General features: G+C 50.5%; 1 protein-coding gene across 8 annotated transcripts in view; it reads right to left on the bottom strand.

The window, feature by feature from the left end:
* Positions 1-24,076, bottom strand: part of RUSC2 (RUN and SH3 domain containing 2) — a 53,852-nt gene that overhangs the window by 1,716 nt on the left and 28,060 nt on the right. For 6 of the 8 annotated variants that reach the window (XM_030467051.1, XM_030467052.1, XM_030467055.1 and 3 more), the window contains 10 exons: positions 15,207-17,285; positions 11,506-12,288; positions 10,809-11,009; positions 9,438-9,581; positions 7,813-7,889; positions 5,660-5,834; positions 4,593-4,698; positions 3,557-3,603; positions 1,081-2,050; positions 248-421 (listed from right to left, as the gene is read on the bottom strand). In XM_030467051.1, the coding sequence (XP_030322911.1) occupies positions 248-421; positions 1,081-2,050; positions 3,557-3,603; positions 4,593-4,698; positions 5,660-5,834; positions 7,813-7,889; positions 9,438-9,581; positions 10,809-11,009; positions 11,506-12,288; positions 15,207-17,178 (4,649 nt within the window). In that variant the 5' untranslated portion in view covers positions 17,179-17,285. The remainder of the gene's footprint in view (positions 1-247; positions 422-1,080; positions 2,051-3,556; positions 3,604-4,592; positions 4,699-5,659; positions 5,835-7,812; positions 7,890-9,437; positions 9,582-10,808; positions 11,010-11,505; positions 12,289-15,206; positions 17,286-24,076) is intronic. The other 2 variants (XM_030467057.1, XM_030467059.1) reach the window with 2 other exon arrangements.

Below are 24,076 nucleotides of genomic sequence, written 5' to 3'. Positions count from 1 at the left end.
CCGCAGGCACAGGAGAGCAAGAAAACCACTTCCCCAGCCAGGCTCCCAGCTGTCCCCCAGCTCCTTCCTGCCTGCCAATTGTACAACTGGGAGTGGACGGATGCACAAGCTGCATCACATCAGGCTCCAAATCATCCCCTGCTTCATGAGTACAAAGGCAGGCAGGTGAACTGCAATGGGCAAAGCCATGCCAACCCCAAACCATTATGTCCCAGCATGTGCAGGACAGCCACAGGGTGCAACTCACCAGGGAGGGTGTGGAGACAGCCCCCGGGCTGCCCGCACCTTGGAGGGCATTTCAGGTGGCTCTGGCTGGGGAGGTTCCACCTCAGGAGCTGTTTCTTTCCACATGCTTGCCCCCACTGTCTGGGCCACCAGCTGGAATACAGACTTGTCCAAGCTCAGCCAGCCAGAAGGCAACCTGCAAGAAGGAGACAGAAGCATGTAGTGGCAGGGAAGTGTACCTGAAGGACAGCCCCTCTCATGGTAAGATCATGCCTTAGAGGTCTAGCTCCATGCACAAAAGTGCACAGCAGTCCCCAGGATTTCTCTGGGTGGGGAGGGCTCAGCATCTTCCAGGGATGGTCTAGTCTGGGAAAGACATTTCCAGAGTCTGTAGAAGAAGGGTACAGATGGAGAAACGATGCAAGGAGGTCTCAGGGGAAGCTAGAGGTCTCAGGGGAAGCTAGAGGTCTCAGGGGGAAGTTGCTGCCTCCTCCTCACCTGCTGTGGGCAACAGGGATGGCTACATGTTCTCAGTACATGCTCTTGGGAGGGAGGAAGTGATGATGGAGGCCATGCACAAGGGAACCCTCCCCCAGCGATGGGGCTTAGGAGATGATGCAGTGGTAGAGCTCAGGCAGAAGAGAAAATGGCAGGAGGTGCCAAGGGCAACAGTGGTAAGGGAGGAATTGAGGCAGGCAGGCTGGAAGGGCTGGGCAGGGGTGGCTGACTTCTCTGTTCACACGATCCATGTACTACCATGGTGCAGCCCAGTGGTCAGCTATTGGCCTGACTTCCACCTCCAGCGAGTCCAGGTTAACCAGCCCCTTCCCATCCCCAAACCATCCCTCCTCTTACCTGTTAGGTTGCTTGGGCTCTTTTTGCACCTTCCTGGACCCAAACAGGTGTCCCCACTTGATGGGCTGGCTGTCCTCTGACGCTCTAGTGCCGCTCTCCTCTTGGGGGGCTGCTGCTGCTGCTGCACCCACTCTTTGCTGAGCCCCCTTCTCCTTGCTGCGCTTCAGCTCTGTAAGCACCGAGTCTGGGGGGCTGCCCATCCAGAAGGGCCAGCTTCGTTCCTTCACCTCCTCACTGACCAGGACCTGCTGGGGCTTTTCCAAAGACTCTTCCACAGCTTCAGGACTTGGCTTGCTGGCAGCCTTGGGCCTCTCCTCCAAGGTACCCTCCTCAATGGGGCAAGCTTCTGCACCCTCCACCACCCCTTCACGAGGGGGTGGTGCCTTGCAGGTCTCCACTGACTTGGACACGGCATTTGAATCCTTCTTCTTCTTCTCACAGCGGGTGAACTTTGAACCTTCAGTTGAGCCCTCGATGTAAATCTGAGAGCTCTGCATGAGCTGGTACCACCAGCCAGCCTGCTTGTCCTTCTTCCCTTCCCACGCACTCTCTTGCACCTTCCTCTGCTCTTCCTCCCTATCCCCATCACCGCAGGAGGCCCCCACACCCTTGACCCTCTCACTGGCATCTTTCTGGGGGCTGAGCCCTGGTGTGCCATCTCTGGCAACCCCCCTGCAGGCATCAGATGTGGTGCTGCAGCCATCAGGATCCTCACTGCTGCCCCGCGTCCGCATCAGCTGCAGGGTGGAGTGTGCAGAGAGCAGCAGGTCCTGCTTCACACGCAGCAGCTCCTTTTGCTGCTGTTGCTCTTTGCCCATCTGCATCAGGTGGTACTCAAAAAGGAGGTCTAGGTTGAAGGGCAGCAGGGAGAGCGGCTGGAGCAGGAGCAGGAGCTCCTCAAAAAGAGGCTGGCACACACTATGAGAGAGGCACAAGAAGCCCACCGGCTGGTAGTGTGCCAGGATGATATCTGCAGGGCAAGAGACACTGATTAGAGGAGAGGCCCTCGCCACCTTTGCCCAGCCATGGGGAGAGGAACTGATCACTAGTTTTTGGTGATAGCTTTGGTGCAGCTGTGGCTGCATTGAAGGATCAGCACTGAGTCAGGAAGGACCAAGATGCTCTGTGAGCTCTGGGCAAATGGCTGCACACGCGGCCAGGACCCAGTCTATCCACCAGGATGACCTCTGCCAAAAAATATCATGGAAATAAAGAGCATCTACAGGTTGGCACATGTTAAAATGCTCTTCAACACCTCCTAGAGATGAACAAGGAGCTGCAGATCTGGCCAGAACCAGTTTGCTGCAGAGAGAGGTTGTCAGGGACAGCTGAATACAGCTGAATGCAGGGACCTGGCTGGGCTGGGTTGAGCTAAGGATCCTGACAGAAAATGGGCTAGTATTTCTGCCTGCAGTATTTAACCTTCACTTCATTTCATGACAGCAACAGTGCCCCCCCCCCCCTCCTCCACCCCAACTCCCACCCCAGATTCGTTATCAGGTCTCCGCTCCAGGAAGAAAGCTGGGAAAAGGATTTGTGGCCATTTGGCCCCAGTTACATAACAAACTTTCACCACGGGCAGAACTCACACTTTATCTCCAGTTCCTCAGCCTAGCCTTCATCATTCTGACATTGCTAGCTATATAGCTCACACTTCCAGCCCTTAATGATGGCCTGAAACATGGTCCTCTGCTCCAGAAAAAACCCTAGAGTGCTTTCTCCTGCCACACTGCTCAATACAAAGGGAAGCCTACTTTCCTTTCTGCTCCACAGAGAAGTGCTGACTGCACACAAAGGCCTGGGAAGTGTCTGCTGTCACCTTCCAAACTTGCCAGAAGATATTGGGCTGGTCTTGCTGGGGCCCTGGGCTGGGCACAGGCTGAGTCAGCAGCACTCTGAGGGGATCCAGCAGGTCAAGGGTGCACTAAGCACTTAATCTTGCTGCTGCTAGGCATTAGGCAGCTTGGTCATGCTGCACTAGAATCATTTCTGCTTGAAAAAACAGATACATTCACTAAAATCTGCTTTTGGTTTGTCAGAAGGTTTTCCTTTACTTGGCACTTCCCATGCCTGAAGGGTTTCAGCTAAGTATGCACATTTCCAGCTATACAAAGCTCTCACATACTGGGCAGGGAAGGCAAAATTTTTAAGAGGGTCAGACCTGGTCTCTTGCAAGTAGACTGAGGATATGCACTAGACATGATAGCCCTGGGTATTAGGTGCAGCTGGGGATGGCATAGCTGGCCAGGCACAGGTTGAGGGAGCTGCACAGAGCTCTGACTTCCACCTTGCTCCTTTGAGCTGAGCAGCATTCCAGCATCACATACACTGGGACTGTGTAGAGTCTAGTCCTTCAGATCAGAGCAGAGGGAGCAGCCTAGGCTGAGAGACCAACAAGACACGTGTGTCCCAGAGCACACATCTGTGCTCTGCAATTGTGCAGAATTTATGCAACACACAGACCTCAGGCTCTTACCTTCATGGTTGTAGAGGTGGTTGAACCAGAACTCCAAGGATCGGATACTGAAGGGAAGAGAAAGAAAATATCAAAACTAATTCACCCCCTTCATCCTAGCTGCTCTACAAGAGTAAGGGTGGTTAGAAAACGGCAATTACACAGCATGAACCTGTGAGCCTCAATACCAAGTGAAAGGACAGTGCTCACGCCCATCAGAACGCACTATCTACAGCCACCCATCCTGTCATAAAGCCATCCAGTTTGCTTTACATGAGGCATTTGCAACAACCATGTTTCCAGAAGTTTCCTCACCATGGTTTAGTCCCTATGTCTTCGGCAGAGCTTAGTTTTTCTGAGAGGGGCTCTAAGGGAAGAGGCAAATCATGTACAAACATGAGAGCATTGCTGCAGGCTTGGCCCAAAGTGTGCTGGCATCCTGTGGCACTAGGGGAGAGCTGGACCAGCCTCAGAGTGGGGAGCAGGGCAGAGTTTGTAGGTGTCCCCCAACATCTGGAGATCCTGGGGACTTTGTTGCCACTGCTCTTGCTCACCAGTGGAGTTACGAAACACCATCCTAGCAGCTCTCATTTCTGCACCACTTCCTTCTTCAGTTAAACACTGAATGTAGTGTGCACACCACTTACCCAACCTTGGAAGGGACAACTTTGAGCCAGGGCAATTTCTTCTTCAGAGCCTCATGCACTGGGGTGCACTGCAGCTCCAGGAAGCAGTGATTTAAGCAAGGACTCTCAGAAGAAAGATATGCATGTCATGAACCTTGACAGACTCTTCCCACCTCGTATTTTGGGACTAACACAAGCTGACAATGCTCTTCTATGGGCTCCAGCCACCTTTTTTTCAGTCCTAACCTGCTAGGTTAGGTTTTGATCCTTATGGAGTTCCCTGAGGCACACAGATTCTTCCTCCCCTCACTGACAGCTTCCCAGGTTTCTTAAGTCTTTTCACTGGCAACTGTGCCTGCCTACAGCCAAGGACCAGCATCTGCTGCCAGCCCTGAGCAGTGACCTGCAACCAGCCCCGGGAGACTGCTTACTTGAGGAGGCCAAAGATGAATGCGTTGAACCTCATGGTGTGGTTGGTGAGTTCTGTGTACTGGCTGATCTTGCTATAGAGGCTGTGCAGCAACTTGGTAGAGGGGCCTATGAAGAGAAGCAAAATGTTGAAATTAGTTGTCGTCAGCAAAGCCAAAACAGCACCCTGGAAAGCAGCACCAAGTTAGACAGTAGTTGGCTGAGTTGCCTGCATGCACCTTGCCCCCCCCACCATCAATCAACAAGATGAGCTCACTCCATCCCAACACTCACACTCCACAAGGGAGATGGTTGTGGCCTGTCCCAGACTGCCACTCCAAAACTTTGGAAGAGTTTCAATGCCACATAGACCTGCCTCCCACACTTCCAAGACAGTCGCAGCCCTTGACTCAAAATTGGCAGGTGAACAGAATATTGTGGTGGGTGGTTATAATTTGGGGCATCTGCAATCAGAGGGATAACCTCAGAACTGGAGAATTGCCAGAAACAGGCTAGAAGCCTTCCCAGATTTGGATGTAAGCTCTTCATGACGCAGAAATCTGTTTGGCCCTGCCATCTGTAACCTCAGAGAGGAGTTCTCCTGGATGGTAGCCACTGCCACAATCCGGCATGCAGTCTGGTACTACAGGAGAGCACAGGTGTTGTGGGAATGCTTGAGCCAAGTCATCCATGTGTGAGAATTTTCTCACAGATGAGGCTAAAGCACAGCTCTGCCTTATACAGCAGCTGTGCAGGGCTGAAGATGAAGGTCTAGAAATACCCTGAAAAATTAGAGGGGAAAGAAGTGCATTCCTTCGGGGATTTATTAATTTTTTCATAGGCTAGGGCCTCTCGCAGGAAAAGTGGGATATTTCAGCAGAAATGTCAATAAATATTTGGGCAGAATAGAATAGTGGCTGTCTCACTACTCACTGTCTCTTGCAACAGAAAGTCAAGCTGCACTCTGTTCTGCACAGGAAGAAGGGCACTATTTTGCGTCCCCATCTTTACAGCCAACCTTCCCCAGCACCTCCCAGCCCCAGCACAGGGGTATGGCAGAGCACTGGGCACTGCTGCACACCCTCCATACCAAGCTGGGTGGATGCCTCCACCACGCTCCAGGGGATGTTCCTCCGCTGGCCAATGATCATGTCTAGGACATAAGCCTTGAGCCCATCACTCAGGATATCCCGGACAGCAGGGCATAGATATTTCAGGATGAGATGCCCCACGTTGGGGCTCACAGAGCTGTTCCCAAGTTTAGCCTAAGGGACAACAGGAAAAAGAGAAAAGTGTTGGCAACTGCTCTACAAGGTACAGATGTATGCAAACAGTCCAGCCCCACTTGTCTACTACAAACACCCAGTAGGCATTATCCAGGCTATGATAGTGCTCAGCACCTTCTTGAGCAGGCAGACTCTTCCCCTTTACCCCTGCTGCCTCATACAACACTTCTGGATTGATCCCTGCAAGGTCTGCCCCAGGCTGGGATGAGGCAACACCTCGGGAGAAGAATGCCCCATCTTGGGAAGATTATATCCCAGTTAGAAAGGATATCTAGTTCTGCTTACAGGTATAACAAGGCTGCTCTGCTAGAGGAAGAAGAGAGTAGAGACTTTTTGTGCTCCTGTAAATGTTTTTGTTTTTTGAAGCAGGAAGCAGCAAGTGACGGAGTAACTCCCAGCACTGAGGGGTTAAGGATCACTTAACTCAGTGATATGCAGAGCTATAATTCCTAGGGATTACTATAAATAAACAGAGTGAGGGCAAAATGGAGGGACAGGGCTCAGGCTGAGGAAACACGTAAGAGCCCAGCATCTGCAAAGCAGGGACATATTCTGATGCAATTCAGTCTCTGAGCTGCCAAAGTGTCAATCTGAAGGCATCGACAGTAGGACTTTTGAGTCATTTTGGTGGTCCCAGGCTGCTGTGTTCAGGGCACAGATTTTACCAGCTGAGCTGGAATTACACTGGCCAGTTGGCACAGGTCCACAAAGGCCCTGAACTAAAACTGAACTCCTGGGTTAGGAATAATCCCATCAGATCCATTCAGAGTGGGAGCATCAGGGATGGGTGCTGCCTTTTGACAGGTCAGCCCTTGGCACACTGATGCATAATGAAACCCCAGGTCAGAACCACAGCGTTGTCTGGTAAGTCAGGCAATAGGGGAATGCTGCAATTATTCTCAAAACCAACACTGCAAGAATAGGAAATTCATAGTGAGGCCTTAAAAAGCTGTGGGTGTCCTAACAGCTCTGGTTAAGTGCACAACAATCTCTGCATCAGCAGCAATGGTAATTAGGGCCAAATTACCCTGGGCTGTGAGATAAGAGTGAATGGGCTTGGAATCTGACCCAGACAGGTTTCTCTTTGGGGATGGTACTCCAGGACAGCTGACATATCCAAATAGTGTCACATTGCTGCCCCAGAGTCCCTGTGGATGGAGCAGAGCTTTTAGCTTTGAGAGGTGGCACTACAAACATGCTGGGTCTCACAGGGCTGCCAGTGCTGGCTGGTACAAACAGAAGTAAGCTTGCTCTGTTTCTGTGTTGCTCCAGAAACGGGAGATGAGGGAAGCACAGGCCAAAGACAGCTTCACAGGCAACTGAGATGTACTCTGATGCTAGTGGGTTCATGGCTGTAGGGGATGCCCTGCTTGCCCCAGGTGGGTAATGACTAATGCACTTATTTATCATTGTGGGGCCCTGTGACACATCAAGGGACTGGGGACACTGCATTGTCATGGGATGGGTGCAGGAGGGAGACACAATTCCCCACTAATATGAAAAAAAGAGCTGTTGTACTGCACCAGACCAGAACCCCTGCTGGCCTAGTACTCTCTCACAAAGAGCCATGAGTAGAGTAAATAAGAGTCAAACTAAAGCAAACATATATAATACTTCCCCTAAATACTCTCCCAAACTAGTTGCTTTTGGCCCATAGAGTGCCCAAGCTGGACATTATTCCTGTGTGTTTAGTAGAACTAAGTGTGTTTCCCTTCCCTGTATTTTTCCCATCTTCCCTTAAATCGAATCTTTTAGCATTCCCAGTGTCATGCAGCAAGAACTGTCAGTTTTGCTGTCTGCTATATGATGTCCCATCACTTTTGTTTTGTTCTCAATATTGCTACCTTCAGTGGACTAAATGTAGGTTTTAGACTGGCACAGGACAGAGAGGCAATCTTTTCCCACCCTTTCTATGTCACTCGTGATGTTGAGAAGCCATGCTGAAAGCAAAACTCACCTTCACTCCTGGATCCCTGCTGGTTCCAAAGTGAGCCACAATCAGGTCAACAGCAGTGTTGATTGCCTTCACCAGACCTAGAGGGGAAGGTCAAATCAGAGAGTTGTCTGAGGGACTTCCAGGAAAGACCCTGACCAGACACATCATGAATAAATCAGGCTGGGGCATTTCAAGCCCTTCTCAGTGCATGAGTCCTCTCTGACAAAAACACGCCTCTCCTAAATCTTCACTAGATCCGTCCCTGCTGGTTCCACCTATCAGCCTGACAGTAGGGTAACTTTTATAGGTGGCTGAAGCACAAGACACTGTCAATATTCTCAAGAGACAGGGACCATTGCTTCTACACACCACCCCCTGATGGAGCAGCTATGGAATCTGAGGTACTGAGTCTTTTGCTGTTTTGATGCTAGAGGGCAGCAGGGAAGAAGCAACACATTTGGCAAGCTGAGGAATGACCTTCAGTAACGAGCCAGCAGTGGGTAACCTGACATCTACATCAGTATGATATAAAAACAGAAGCAGAATAGAGGGAAGATCTACCATCTAGTAATCACCAACACACAGCTGGCAAAGGTATGGAAACACTTCTGCACATCCCTTGCCCCTAAAATGGTATCACCTGAGGTTCCAGTCAGGCTTTGCTGCAAATGACAAACTGGCAATTGAAAGGACTACACCCACCCCTAGCAAATGGCATACAATAAGGTGGGGAAGAAACATTGCCTGGAGCTCTGCATAGGACTGGCCTATCGCCCCAGGAAAAAGAATGACACGGAATCCTTCAAGTGGTAATACTCTTATCTTCTAAGCTTTCTCTCTGTAATAAGTGCATTTGTCTCAAGTAGTCTGAAGGCCTTGAAAAGAGCTTGGAGGGGAGGCTGAAAAGCTTGTGAAGAGACAGCTAGAGAAGAGATAAGAGGGAAGTCATTTGAGATAAAATAGCTACTTGACAGGCCAAGGTTGGATACTTTTAGGAGAGACAAATAGGGGAAAACACCTAGCCAGAAATTGTTAATTCTGCTGATGAAGCAGACAGAATCTTGCAAACTACAATTCTACTCCATGAAACCTTTCAGACCAAATCAGGATGAGCCACAATTGGCCAGTGGCTATGGTGCAGCAAGAAATGGATATCATAAAAGGAAGAGATACTCTAATCCCTCACCCTCCTTTAGGACAGGACCATCAACCCCTCTTCTTCTCTGCCACAAGACCAATGGGATGCTGCTGGATCCTTGGGTGGTGACTTTCCTCTTCTTTCTCTCTGTCTCTCTCACTCTCCCCCTCTGCCTTTGAGTGTTTCTTTATTCCTTTCCGTCTCTTCCCTTTTCTTTTTCCCTTTCCTTTCTTCTTTCCTTTCTCCTTTCCTTTCCCCTGCTCTCTCTGATCTTTCTTATGGACCTAAGATCTTTTCTAATCATACTTCCTGGGACAAGCAGCTCAAACATAATGTGTAGAAACCACAAGAACCTGAAGTGGAGAAAGCCATCAGTCCAAGGACAGAGTAATGATGCTATAGTAGAAAAGGGCAGGGAGAAAAACCATTATGTCTACAAAGATGGGATGAGACAGACCTTATCCTGTGCTACCACACACTCTCATCCACAGGAGACACATGTACTCACCTTTCTTCTGCAGCAAGTCAATGGAGACAGACTCTGTGTTGCCATCTGGGGAGAGGCAGAACTCAGCAGGGGGTTTCTCTGCTAGCGAGAAGTAGTCAGGGAAGAAGTCAGTGTAGGTAAGCTGGAGTTGCCTCATAGACTGTCCTGCAGGACCAAGACAGAGGGAAGAAGGATCAGCCCCAAGCCCTTATATTAAAGCCTCTCCCACACCATTTCCTTTTCCCAGATGCAACCTGCACCATCAGCAGTCTTCAGCCCTGCTGCCCAAGACTGAGACAGCAAGACCACAGGCACACTGCTCTCCCAGAAATGGTCTGCAACATGAGCCTGTACAGTTCAACACTACAGCCCAACATCTAACTCCAGCCTGGCTGGGCGCTGGGGGGGTACTGGAAGATGCTGTGGGAGGTTCATAGGCTGGTGCTAAGGGAAACCTTCCTGCACCAGGCTCTCAGAGATGCTGTGTGGACAGCCCCAGAAAGTGGGGTCAAACACAGAGCACAGAGAGAATCCCTAGTTGTCACACACAGGCAACAGGCACAGGCAACAAATTACATGTCTTTGGCCGGTCCCCTGGGATGTTCCCTGCTTTCATGGGGTGACTTCTGCAGGAGCTCTTTCATGTGCTCAATTTATATCTGGTTGATTATCCAGCTCTGTGATAGGCATCTTCCCAAGAAGGAGGGATGAAGAAGCAGTTTATTTTGGCAGAGTTAGATGTAGAACTTTGTGAAAGTCCCTCCATGACTTGGGTCTAGCCTGAGGAATGCTCTCCCTCTCCTTCTTGGAGAGCTCTCAAAGGTTCAGCCCAAAGCCTGTGCCTCTCACCCCTTCCTGCACAGGTTTTGGAAGACAAAGAAGACCTTAAGGGCAGAGCATGGAGAAGACAGAGACCCATGGAGCCCTTACAGCTTTGCCAACTGCCCCATGAGAGCTTACAGTCCTACTCTTAGCATGCTGCCATGGGCAGACACTGTGGGGTACAGACACAAGATCTCCAAGGGCTATAGCTTCTGTCTGAAACATGAACTACAACCTGTGTGAAACATGAACTACAATCTGGACAAAGTCCAGGAGCACTTCCAGAGATCTGCACAGGCTCTTGGGCCATTCACTTTCCCCTTCAGTCCAGCTCAGAGGTGGACAGGACTGCTCTCAGTTGAGGATCCTCACAGTCTGTACGCATCAATCAATGGCAATTTTTACCTTCTCCCGTGCTCCTCAGCCCCACCGTTAGCAGATGCATTATCCCCTCCTGCCTGGAGCAGGCAGAGCAGTGATCAAGCCAGGCTGAACCTGAGCCCCAAGGCATACTGAACCTGATCCCCGAGGTCACCACCCAAGGTCCCCCAGCAGCAAGGTGATGCGCACCGTTCAGTTTGCAGTGGAAATGGCTGGTGTTGAGAGTGCCAGGGAGCTCAAAGTTGGGGTTCCCCTGGTTCAGCCGAGGCTCTTGCTGCCTCCGGTCTAGGCTGCCTGCCAAGCTGGGCAGCCCCGAAACATGGTCCAGACCCAGCGGGTTCCTCCGCCTGTACTCCCGCCACTTCAGTGCTTGGGGGGAGAGGTGGTTCGCTAGGATGCCACAGGCAGTGAGCACAAACAGATGGGAGGATGTGGAGGGGATGTAGGATGAGGGAGGATGAGGAAGAGAAAGGACAGAAAAAGAGAGACAGCACATTAGTTGAAAGTCCAGCAGTGTTTCAGGTCGTTAGCACACAAACATGTAGGGAGCTGGTGGCCACAGTGTGGCCTGGGTGGTGGCCTGAGTGGCCTTGTGGCTATGGGGACAGAGGGAGCAGTTTTGGGGTTCAAGCACCTGGCATGGAGAGCTGTAAGATCAGCAGCTCACACTGCCCTCTATGGGGACATAGTGTTGGAGCTGGGACTGGAGGGACATGATCTTAGAACAGGAGTTCCTTTTGCAGGCAAAGTGATGGCAGTGGCTGCTGGGCACTGCAGCACCCAGATGCAATTTTGCCTCAGGCTGTGTCTATGGGTGAGCATGGTGGTACAGGGAGTAGCCACAGCCATGGAGAGCTGGAGGATGTCCTGGTGGATGGGTACTTACCATTGAGGGGCCGTATTCCCATGCTGCTCAGGGGACCAGAGCTGCTGGTCTCACTGCCACTTCTCCAGTGGGGATCTGCATGGCCTCCTACTCTGCTCAGGGGCATATTGCCCATCGAGAGGGGCAGGAGGGACCCACTGTGCAGCTGGTACTCGGACAGCAGTGGCCTTGGCTCCAGCGGCACCTCCTTCTTGGGAACTGGCTTGGGGTTCTCCTTTTGCCTCAGGGCATCAGCTTTGGTGGCCTGGGAGGGCTGCACGGCAGTGAGAGCAGGGGAAGACCTGGCAGGAAGCAGGCTGGCAGAGATGGGGCACGACCTGCTCCTGGGGGGCTGGCTCTCTCCAGCTCTCTCGGTAGTGGGCGAGGCAGAGGAGTCTCCGCTTTGGAAGAAAGGCACGTTGCATCTCACAGGAGAGTAACTCCCCAGGGGAGATGGCCGGGTTGTCTCGGGACCAGGCTTCTTACTGCAGCCATCACTGCGGGAGGCAGCTCCATCCACCGAGCGCTGGGTCAGCAGCGTGCTGGGGGCTTGGCTCCCCGCCACTCCCGACAGCTCTGCTGAGGTGGCTGAAGACTGGGAACTGGAAGAGATCTGCTGGCTGCCAGGCCGGTGGCTGGACAAGCTGTAAAGTTGGGAAAGGCTGGAGGCAAAATGGCTGTGCAGGGCACGGGCCTTGGTCGGCTTGCTAAAATGGTGCTGGAAAACGAAGGGCTGGATGGGCAGAGTGGTGGGACGCTGGTCCTTGCTGTAGCGCACCACAGGCTTGCTGTCTGTGCCACCACCTGCAAGGAGAGAAAGGGAGACAGAAAGAGGGATGGTCATTGTCAGCCCAACGCAGACAAAAGGTTGCCCAACACAGTCAAAAGGGCATGGGCTCTCCGCAAAAGGGAGGAAGAGGATGAGCTAGTGGCCAGTGACACAGGCAGAGTGGCTCAGGTCTGGAGTAGTTACACACATCATGAGCACAGTAAAGATACGTGGCCTCAGATAAAGTTTCCAGCTGTTGAGAGCTGCCTGGAAGAGCAGAGCTCTGCACTAGGAGCTTGCCTCTCCTGGTAAGGTCACCAGCTTCACATCCCTTCCCCATCCCTTAGTCCTAGGACAGCACAAAGCCATGGTCCCAAGTGCCTGCCCTGGACCTGCCTCTGCACAGGCAGTACCACAAAGACTGGCCCAATGGTACTGGCCAAAGACTGGCACTGTGGTACAGTGAGGTTTCTTACCCCAAAGGACACTCACACCACACAGGTGCTGAGAACTCACCCAGCCAAGCACAATCACTGCATGCAATAGCACCATAGCTCAGCATCCCACATCACACTCAGTGCAGACAGAAAGGCCACTGGCTTCTCCTCCTCTCTCCCTCCTCTTTCTCCTGTAATTGTTCCACCTCTGAGAACACAAGTCCTTTCATCCACCTGCCTGTGCCACACCCAAGCAGGATGTTCCAAACCAAATCAGGACCACAGCAGGATCAGAAGAGCATGCAATCCTGGAAAAGGCAGATTGGCTCCAGTAGATGACCAACAGGATATCTTAAGGGAGTGTGCTGGGCTGATCTCCTATGCGTGCATGCCTCCAGACCCTGGTTGAGGCCACACTATCCCAAGAGACACATTTGAAGCATCACACACTGCACACAATACACTCAACACTGGATGCATACACAGGGCTGACGGAGATCCCTGAGTCACCTCATCCCAAAAAAGCCTGGAACCTCCTGCCTTGTCTCCCCACAACTCTTCCAGCGCACAGTAGATCCTGGGGCACAGCAGATCTGTACCAAGCACAGCCCCAGTGTTCCTTCCTTCCTGCCTGTAACGATCCTTTAGCAAGGGGTTGATTTCTATCTAGTCCTTTTGCAGACCCCTGAGGCTTGCAGGCTGCTCTCAGATGGTGGAAGGCAGCTCTGCCTCTGTCTCCAGCCACTGAATCACTGTGCACAGCACTAGTGCCTGCCTTCCCATCACAGTGCAGAGGAAGAGACTGCAGCAAGGGGTGCAAGAACTGCTGGCATATACTGCCCTGAGACCTCCCGTCTGCCCCTTCCTCCCTCAGCAGCTCTTTCTCCTTCCAAGCAAAGAACCAAGAGGGCTGCTCCTACCCTGCTTTCTCACAGCAGAGACCTGTCCTCCCTGCCATCCCACACCAAGCACACCTTGAAGGCTCAATAAAGTAACAGGACAGTATTTTAAAAACTCTTGCTTCAAAGGGCAAAATCCCTCCCAGACTTGACATGGCAATGAACAGTACGTTCTTCCTATTTGTTACTAGAAATCTTCAGGACATTATATGAAAAGAGTCTGGTCCTTGGCATGCTAGGTGTTATCTACTTCAGCAGCCTGATCAGAACTCCATTTTAGATGGGCTCTTACCCGTGAAGCAGGTACTAAAACTGGAAAGGGCAGAGGTCTCCTGCCATGCTAGAGAAATGGCCATACCTCTGATGGGGCTGCTGCACAGTTTCTTCACCAGGATAAGTGATGGTAACATCAAGGTGGAAAACAATTAATGTATTATCAGCTTTTCTGCAGAGGAATCTAGGACAATTACCTTCCACAGGAACTTTTTTCTGTGACACAGTGCATTGTGGAGGATATGAACAACAGAGACATGCAGAACTAATCTCTGCAGAACTTACGCTGTATTTCCTGGCAGAGATTTTGCAAGCTCCTTGTCACTGCGCTGAGATGAGGCTGCTGGCTGTGCCTCTTCCCTCCCCAGCTCTGCCCCATGTAGCTCTACAGAAAAAAGACTAAAAACTCCTCAATGATTCCCCTCCCTGTCTCTGCTGCGGAGACACACACAGATTTGTCTTAGGGGCTAAAGGCAGACAAATCACAGGATCACAGAAATGTCACAGCTGGAAAAGACCTCTAAGGTCATCATGTCCAACTGCCAACATCCACTCCCAATAAGTAAAATATATTTATCAACATCTGTATAACCCTGCATACTAGAGCAGGTCCTGAATTGCCTTATCTACAAATTTTTTAAATACTTCCAGGGATGGTGACTCCATCAATGGTGATTCCAATGTCTGACTTCTCTCTCGGTAAAGAAATTCTTCCTAATATCCAGTCTGAACCGCTCCTGGTGCAACTTCAGGCCATTTCCTCTGGTCTTATTATTACTGGGAGAAGAGGCCAGCACCCACACCCCTACAACCTCCTTTCAGGTAGTTGTAGAGAGCACTAAGGACTCCTCTCAGCCTCCCCTTCTCTAAACTAAGCATTCCCAACTCCTTCAGTCTCTCCTCACAGGTTCTGTTCTTCAGACCCTTCACCAGCTTCCTTGCCCTTCTCTCAACTCACTCCAGCAGCTCAATGTCCTTCTTGTAGTGAGGGGCCCAGAACTGAACTGATTCTCAAGAACCAGGGGAGTACAACACCCTGGAAGGGAGACAATCCCCCAGGATGCACAGACCCCAAATGCTAACCCCAAATGCTAATGTCATGTTCCCCCCTACACAATGTGCGAGGTTTGAACAAAACCCGAAGAGACTTTAGAAACACAAAGGACAAGACACTTGCACTGATCTGGGTCTGAAATAAGCACCAAGAGGGCTTTGGTCCTGGGAGTGGCAGACCAGGAAAGAAACTGCAGAGCCACTGATCTCCCATCCCTTGGTGCACCTTCTCATGTCTCAAAGAGCAGCCTTTCTTTTAACTTATCCATTCTGCCTAGTTTGGCTCCTTACCGTCTGCTCGGGCTCTAACATCTCTTTGTCCGTGGCCACTGGCAGAGCCACCTGAGAAGCTGGCATCTGCTGCCTTCAGCAGGGAGAGAGAGGCTTGCTCACCTGCCCCATGCCCACTGGGGACCTTCTCATTGGAGACCAAGTCTTTGGTGGAACACAAAGCCTGGCTGTCTCCAAAAGCATGATTCAAACAGAAGCCCTCACAGCTCTGGTTCAGGCCATTGATGAAGGGCATGGGTGGAAGACTCTGGCTGCGGCGAGCTCTTTCTTCAAGGAAGGTTGGGCAATCCCGTTGTGTCTCAGGGATAGGGGAGAACTCCAAGGAGGAATCACCATTGGACCGGAGTGGTGGGGAGTTGCCATTCTTTTTCCGGCCTTTAGCCAGCTCAGCAAAAGATGTCACTCGCTTCGGTGGGGAACTCTGGATGGGTATTGCTGGACTTTCACTCAGCTTGACTGGGCAGCTCACCATGCGCTCCAAGGAGCCCAGCCTGCTGCCAGGGCTCCTGTCCAGGTTCTGATCATAGCTTCTGGAGCGCTGCCGGCTTGTGTTGAGGTTAGGTGGTGAAACGTTGACGTAGACCTGACCTTCAATCATGTTCTTGGTGGCTTCTACCTTTGCTTCCTCTTCATTGCACTCCACATTGCTTTCTTCTTGTCTCAGGTCAGGCCTTCTAAACAGATAGTATTCAGTGGGCTGGGCAGGGCTACCTTTGGTGTGGTCTTCCGAGCAGCTAGTTATTGAAGATCCTGCTGGACTGGGGGATGACTGGGAAGACAAGTCACACGTGACTAACTTATAATAATTCTGAGTAGCCACAATCAGCCGTGCTTGGCTCTGAAAGCAGGCAGTGAGGTCTGAGCTCTCTGAAGTGCAAGGCTCACAGTGGAGGTGGTAGGAGTTGCAGTTAGCATCAAGGACAGGTGAGGAGGAGTGCTGACACCCACACACCTTCCCTGAACTCTCTGGGTGATGAGACTCGCAAGACATCTTGGATTCAGTGGGTGATGAATGCAAATCCAGGTAAAAAGCTCCTGTGTCTGAGTGGCTGCAGAAGGAAGAGTCACAAGACAGGTTGGCTGAATTCAGGTTGGATCGAGAATGGCTATTCATTTTGTTGTAGAGAGCACTGAAGTTCACCAGAACCCCATCAGAGCTGTTGCAGGAAGAGTCACTGATGTAGCCCATCTGTTGGTCAATCACTTCAGACTGACTTGATGAACTGTAGCACCGGCAGTGCTGGAGCTCTGAGCTGGAACAGCTGCATGTCCGGCTGTGCAGAGCATCCTGGTTCCTCTGCGGTTCACCTGCGTTCTGGTTCCACTCCTGGTCACCAACATCAAAGGAGAAGTTGGAGGAGCTGCCATGATGGCAGCTGCATTCATCCAGCTCCATGCATTCTGAGGATTGGTGGCACCTGTTGGCGTTGTTCCTCTTCTGGATGTCATCACTGCTGATCTTGTCTTCCTGTCCATCTACCACTCCGGACCTGCTGGCCATGTTCCAGGATTTCACAATGTCGTTGGAGTCGTGAAGGTGGAAAGGGGGCAAGGCCAGCTCATGCAGATGAAAGGGAGGTTTGCCAGACACAAGTGAGTTGTGAAGGTGAAAAGATTTTTCACCCAAATCATCCCCAAAGATGCTGAGGTCTTCACCCTCAGTCAGCAGGAAAGGGTTGTGTCGCTTACTGACACTGGGGGCAATCAAATCCCTTGCTTTGCCTTCTTTGTTGTCCGAGGCCTCTGCTGAGGTTTCGGAGGTCTGGAGAAAGCTGCTGTACACCAAGGAGTCAGTCTGTGAAAGGTCTCTGTCTGGAAGGGCAGAGGTCCGTGTAATGCTGAGCTCTGGCTGGCAGAAGGGGTTGGTCCTCTTGTTCATGGAGCAGCACTGTCTATCAGGGACCTGGCAATGCACCAGGGGAATGTGATGGACAATCAGCGTCTCACCAGTCAGTTTGGGTGGACTATCCATGGTGAGGAATGCTCTTCAGGACATCAGTTAAGCTGGTGCTACCCATGGACAGGTAGGGCTGCACATGAGAAGCCCAGAGGACAGTTCTCATGGAGGAATTTAGATACCTAGAGAGAGACAAAAACACAAGGGAAGTCACCTCTCAGGAAAGGCAGTGAATATTTAGAGCATTCCTGGTTTGACTGAAGACTTCATGTGCCAACATAGACAAAGGACCAAACAGACTGGTCCTTGTCAGCACGACTACCCGAGTACAAGATCCTGAATTGTCCTTCTTCCAGAAAGAATGTAAGACAAACACATCTCCCTCCCTGCAGACTCCCAGAAAAACACTTGTGCTTCCAACTGACCCCTCTCAAGCTTATCTGAAGTGAGCTACTGACTTCATTCCAATAACCAAAGAGCTGCACAGGCTTTGGGCCAAATGGAGACCTCACCACAGATGGCACTGTAAGCTCACAGGAAAATGTGCAGACAGCACGAGGTCTGACATGAAGTGCTTTGCTCTGATGAGGGCACTCCATCTTCCCACGATGGATTCTGCATCTTTGCCTGCCTTTAAGTACCCCTAACCTTCCTTTAAGAACCAAACACTAGAGAGCACTACCAGACCTTACAATGCCAGCGAGACACAAGTCCAGGCTGAGACTGGAAAGCAGTAACACACTGGAAAAGGAAAGCAGCAATAACCATTCCACTCCAAAATCAAGAAACACCCTTGAGGCTCTGACCTCTTTCAATGGCACCAGGGGAGAATGTAGAAGTATGCAAGTACTTATGCACAGCAAGGGTCCCTCCTGTGAAAAAGAGCAGATTACTTCAGTGGGGTCATGGGGATCACTGCTGATGGTTAAGTAGGTCCCACACAGTACGTTGCCTTCTGCTGATCCTTTCCTGATGGTCAAGCCTCAGTTTAAACTGGTTCCTCTTGTGGCTGGGGCTGCCTGTCTCACAGCTGTCTGACACTGACACCTTATCTGTGGCACTTAACTTACTACCTGCTGCACTTCACAGGAGTATGGCTGCCACAGCCCCACGAGTGAGCAGCCATGGGTGAGCAGCTAAGCCAGCAAAGAGAGGAGAAACCACAAAAGACCACAAAAGACAACAGTGATCAAGGATGATCCTGAGGGATTAAAAAATGATGCAGAGTTCTCATAGATCCACCACTTGTTCTGAAAACCCCGACCTAGACACTCTTGGTCAGCACTCATAGAATGCTAGGGCTTGGAGGGGACCTCTGGAGAGCATCGAGTCCATCCTCCCTGCCAAAGGATATCCCACATCACATCCAGGAATCCTCAGTGCTCACAGCACCCTGGCACTCCATATTGAGATCCTGCTCTGGAGTCCAGGGCCCTGGGTCTGCTGACAACACTAACTCCAGAAGGGAAAATTCCTAGTGTCTGTCTTTGCCTACCTAACCCCAGCATTTGTGATTACAGGATGATAATACATTTGGAAGAGACCTGAAAAGGTGCATGGGAGCCCAGGAAGGATATGGAAAAATGTGAGATAAACGAAGTTAGAACAACAGTGTAAGCAATGAGATGGTTACATAGAAAGATGAGGAACTTCAGTTACTTCAGCTTCATGGCATAAGATCACCAATTAAAAGATGCTAAAAAGAAATTATCAAAAAGAGGTACTTTCCTCCCATGCACAGTAGTGCTTCTCACAGACATCGGATGACGCTAGCAGGAAAAAAAATACAAAGATGGAAATGGATCTAGTGTTTACAGTAAAGACCCACTGACATAAAAGTTAATGCTATCACCAGCATTAGCAAACAGAGAAGTCTTTGGTGAACTCTATGGAGATCATCATGAGGGTCAGCCTGGGCAACATGGACCACGTCTACCTGGACTACAGTGGGAGTCTAAACTCTCCCCAACCTATCATCTCCCTAATGCCTGTATCACCCTTCACTCCCCTTTCAGTGACTTCTCTGTCTGAGAAGACTCTCATTTCTTTCCCACAGTCTCTGAAAGGAATGGATCTGTCCCCAGCATGACAGGAGGGGATATCTTTCCCATCAGGGATTCCCAAGATTGCATTACTCAAGAACCACCATGAGTACCAGCAGCTCCTGACTGTGCCCAGCACACACATTTGCTGAAAGCCATGTTCAAGAGCTGGGGCAGTGCTCACACTGGACCTTGAGAGCTATGGATGGTATACATAGTCACAGAAGTACCTATTTATCCTGTCTCCCCCCTCCACAAGCACAGGATAAAAGCTGCTCACCCAGTGCCCACCTGTCCGTGTTACAGTCTTTGTAGCTTATGGCAATGCTTAGATCACATCTCTCCACAACGCTTTGCTGTATTTTGAGAGTTGCCACAAAGCAACCATGTGTGATGCATAATTTTGAGGGTGCAGACCATGACCACAGCACAGTTCACTGCTGTAGCACCAGCACCTCTTCTCCCCAGGGATAAGGCTGCTTGGGGCTGGCTCCCAGCAGCAGCACCCATCTGCTGACAAGCCCTGCTGAGCAACACACTTCATGCCAGTGCAGAAGCTGCTGTGGGAGGACAAGGCTTGCAGAGGCACACTTTGACATTTGACAGCAAAATGTCAAGAGAGCTGACACACACCCATTTCTCAGCTGTCTCTGGAGCTCTGGCTGCCACATGCAACTCTGTCCAGCTATTTGGTTTCAGTGGCAGCACAGGCTCCCCTGGTGGACTGTGATTCACTGGCTGTCACAGATGTTGCAGCAGACAGATGCCCACCCTGCCTGCAACCACAGCCTGCTCCCAGCACAAGGCTCTGAGGTCCAGTATCACAGGTGGCACACAGCCAGCTCCTGCTGGGAGCTATTCTAACAGCTTCTCTCGGGTCATGTATGACCTTTTCGTGCCCTAGATACCCTTCCTATCTCTCTTGGGACATCTTTCCTAGCTTCCTCCTGTCTTATGGACCCGGCGAGGTTGGCCAGTGCAGGAATTATTCAGTTCCCAATAACAGAGCATCCTCTCTGGCTGTACCATCCCTTGATTCTCCCTTTCCGGTTCTGGAAGACTGCACAAGGATCCTCCTTCTTCCTATTCAGGGTTTGGTAGGCTGGGATTGATACTGAGGCATAAAATCTAGGAAGAATCTCATTCTTCTTGCTCTGATCAGCTCTTTGTAAAACCCTGGAACCCCTCTGCAAGGGAACGTTTGCAGATGTGGTTAGGCAGTCTGTACCTCAACACTTTTTCCCAAATCAGTTAATCCTTATTTAACACCTGCAATACCACAGGCCCACAGAGTGATGAATCCTGCTCAGTCCTACACATACAACAACAAACACAGCATCCAGCAATGATCCCAAAGTATGTCATGGCAATGCAAGGCAGGGGTGCAGGCAGGGAGCACTATGCCTCTAGACAGTACAACAGCCATTTTATTTGCAAATGTCAAAATTCTTTGCCCTCTCCATACTGAGAGCATCTGCTGCTACACGGGAGACATGGTCTGTTTATGCAGTTTGAGTCTTTCTTGAGCTACAGAGGGTTTCTTGGAGAAGGTGAGAGGGAGACATTTCATTACCTATGGATACCTCATTCCAGTCAAGATAATGCAGAGCAGACAAGGATGGCTTGTTGTGTCACAGCTGTTGTGTGGTGAGGAATTGCTCATTAATGCTTATAATCCCATGTATCATACGTGACAAAAACTCCCTAGCTGCAGCAAAGCTCTGAGTAAGTAGAGGGAGGTGAGAGCTGAGCCACAAAGGATGGTTCAGCACTGACCTGAGATCTGCCTGCCAAGCTGCGCCTCGCTCTAGGGAGGAGGCAGCTGAGGCTGCAGACCATGGGCACTCAGCAGTGTGGAGAGCTGAGCCCTTCAGGCTCTGCACTGTGCCTTGCAAATTCTTGCATGGGGGCCCTTACACCCCTCCTCTGTTGTGCCCTCAAAAACTGAGGATGTTGTGCTAAGTTAAGCACGGCCAGGGCAGCACCATGGCTTCTGAAGTACAAAAGTACAACCTCCTGCCTCTGCAACCCTGATGAGAAGCTGCAGAAGCTATCAGAGCTGGCTCCAGACTGGCCTGGATTGCTCTGCTTCCATCAGAGGGGGTCTGGTGCAAACACCATGCAAGTGCTGATGCGTTACGTGGGGTATTCACATACCTCCAGCCATACCCTGCCATCTGCTACCACTCCAGCCACGCGTTTGGAGTTCCACCACTGATTGCTTAATACCTGGCTCTGATCAGCACTGTCAGCTGCACACATGGGGTGGCAGGGCTCTGCACACAGTGACACACATACTCATTCCTCATAAAATGCACTGCAATGCTAGGGGAGGCATGCAGGCACTTAAGAAATAATTGTGACCTACATGCAAAATGACTGCACATACGGCACAGAGGATGAAGAAGCAGGAGCTAGATCAGCAGAACCATCAGCTGGAGGCCATGCTGGCTTTATGGAGGCTGGCTTTTCTGAATAGATTACTGTCTCTACAAATCTCAGTCACTTTGTCTATAAAATTGAATGCCTAATGGAAATCTTTAACTGCAAGGGTTCTTTCTGGCTCCTTCTGAATGGCCATGGTTTCACCATCATCATAATCTTCATCAGACAGAGCAAGATCTATCATGTGACTTGAGGGTGAAAGATGGAAAAAGAGGGTTAAAAGCTGGGCATTCAATTTCATAGATGAACCAGCAAAAATTTTTTCTACTGGAGCTGCTTGCTCTTTGAGGGTTGCTCAATCCCTGAGCAACCCCAATCCCCCCTTACATCAATCCCTGACTATAACAGAGCATTTGCATTAACATGCCTGAAGAAACCAAACAGCTCTACAAAACAAGCACGAGCAGAAATGCTGCAAAAAGCAATCATTTGTGTGAGTTTGCAGACAGGGACACAATACTGACACCTCCTCTTTGCTCCACAGGAAGTGATATATTCAATTTTCTCCATGTAATTCTGCCTCCACGGAGACTGCTAGATGAATTCAAATTGCAAAGCTACACTTCAGACAGTGTGCGGGATCTCAGGGCTCACTGGTTCCAGCACTACTTTCCCGAATCACAGAAATGCAGTTTGTCCCCGCCCCAGATTTGCCACTCCAAAAGCTGCCAGGCAGTGCCTGAATGGTTTGAAAAAAACAACTCAACAGGAAAATTCCAGCATGCTGGAGGGCATTTTGAGAGTAGCATCAGTGAAGAGTGTGCGATGAGGGACACAGGATGAGTGGCTTGGGGATGGGGCTGAACCATCCGGGTGAGTAAGAGGGTGGAGGTGAGGACTCAGAAGCCTGTAAACTTGTAGGGTAAGACTAACTAACAGTGTTTGTTTGAACATTGGGGCATTTCTTGCCAGCTAATGCATCCCTGCCAAATTCATACCTTCCTTAAATGATTTAGTAAATTAGCCAGCATGTTTAATGGAAGAAAAGGTGTAAAAGGAAATACTACTTGCTTAACTCATTCTAAACTTCCAGGTCTCCTTCCTTGCCCTGGGGAACAGTAACCATAGTGAGGGTGACATATCTGCTCCCTGGGGTGAACGTTCCAGCACTCAAGTGTCTAAAGGGGGCTGAAGCAAGACAGAAAGACTAAATGCATCCTTACTTTCTGCTTCAGCTCAGGCTGGTTCCTCTTGTGGTACTGGGCAAGTAATGATTCCTGAAAAGACCACTTCTCTTTCCTTTCCACAACGACGTGTTGCCCAGGCCAGAGCTTTTTCCAGTGGCTTCCAGGACAGCCTGACTTAAGCTCATGATTAATGTATCATTACATCCCCAGAACTATATAGGATTATGATGTGTTCAAAATGGAAACTGCAGCACATGATGATCCATCACAGCCCTTGTGCACAGGACAGTGAGGAGCTGCGCAGCTGCTCAGGTCAGGGATGAGAGGCTTGGCAGCAGGGATGAGAGGGTGTGTGAGATGAAAATAAGCCATAGGCAGTATGTGTATTCCTGCCAATGACACAACTAGCATGAGGCAGGTACTGCCTCCCAGCCAGGAGAAAAGAAGCCCCAGCTGCTTTGGGCATTTTGATTTACAGAAGATACTGGAAATAGCTAAAGCAGCAGATCTATCCCAGTTAGCACAGGAGTTGGATGGTGACTTCCATCTCTGTGCTCTCTTGCTCCATGACTCATCATCTGGCATGTGGCACTTGGCAGAAGCCACTTATAGGCTGTGAGTCATGAGCATCAGCTGAGGTGACCTGGGTTGGAACCTGCTCCACCTTCTTTACCAGCCATCCTCTGCCCCACCCCCCATCACATATTCTCCTAATTACCATAAGCAAATCTGCAGGGAAGAAAAAGACTCTGATGTTTCTGGCTGTTAATATCAGACTGAAATTCCTGCTGAATTAAGCTGCAGTGAATCCTTCCTTATCACACACACTCCAGCTGCAGGAGGAGGGGGGACTACACTTCTATAGCACCTTTCTGCCTGACCACCCTCAAAGCAAACTGAAGATCTCACAGGGGCAGAAATTAAACAATTCCTTTCTGGAATTGTCTGGGTGCTGGAGCCTGTCTGCTGCAGGACTCCCACAGTACTCAAGACCCCATACAGAAAAGAAGAAAAAATTAAATAGAATTAGTGCCTGAGATGACAGCTTAACCCCTCCTTCACTTCAGAGCCATGGGCAGGGCTTAGCCAAAAGGCAAAGCTGTGACTACCAACTGGCTGCCTCATGTACGTGGTCCTTTCACAGGCTTGCCCTAGGAACCAGAGACTGCAATTGAGTAGTGACAAAAACACAGCCAGAAGTTGTGGGTGCTCCAGAGTCAAAGCCAGCAGCAGTGCAGACAGGATGGAAGTTCTCTCACCAACTTCTATGCCTGGGAGCTGGAAGCTCAAAGCTTGCCACCACAACAGCCTCAGCAGGACAGGGAAGGAAGAGTCCTGCCGAGGCTGCCAGGCATCAAA

Source organism: Calypte anna, chromosome Z (assembly GCF_003957555.1).
Source record: "Calypte anna isolate BGI_N300 chromosome Z, bCalAnn1_v1.p, whole genome shotgun sequence".
In the NCBI taxonomy this organism is placed as follows: domain Eukaryota; kingdom Metazoa; phylum Chordata; class Aves; order Apodiformes; family Trochilidae; genus Calypte; species Calypte anna.
Note: the sequence above shows the minus strand (reverse complement) of the source record. Positions and strands in the feature narration are given on the sequence as shown.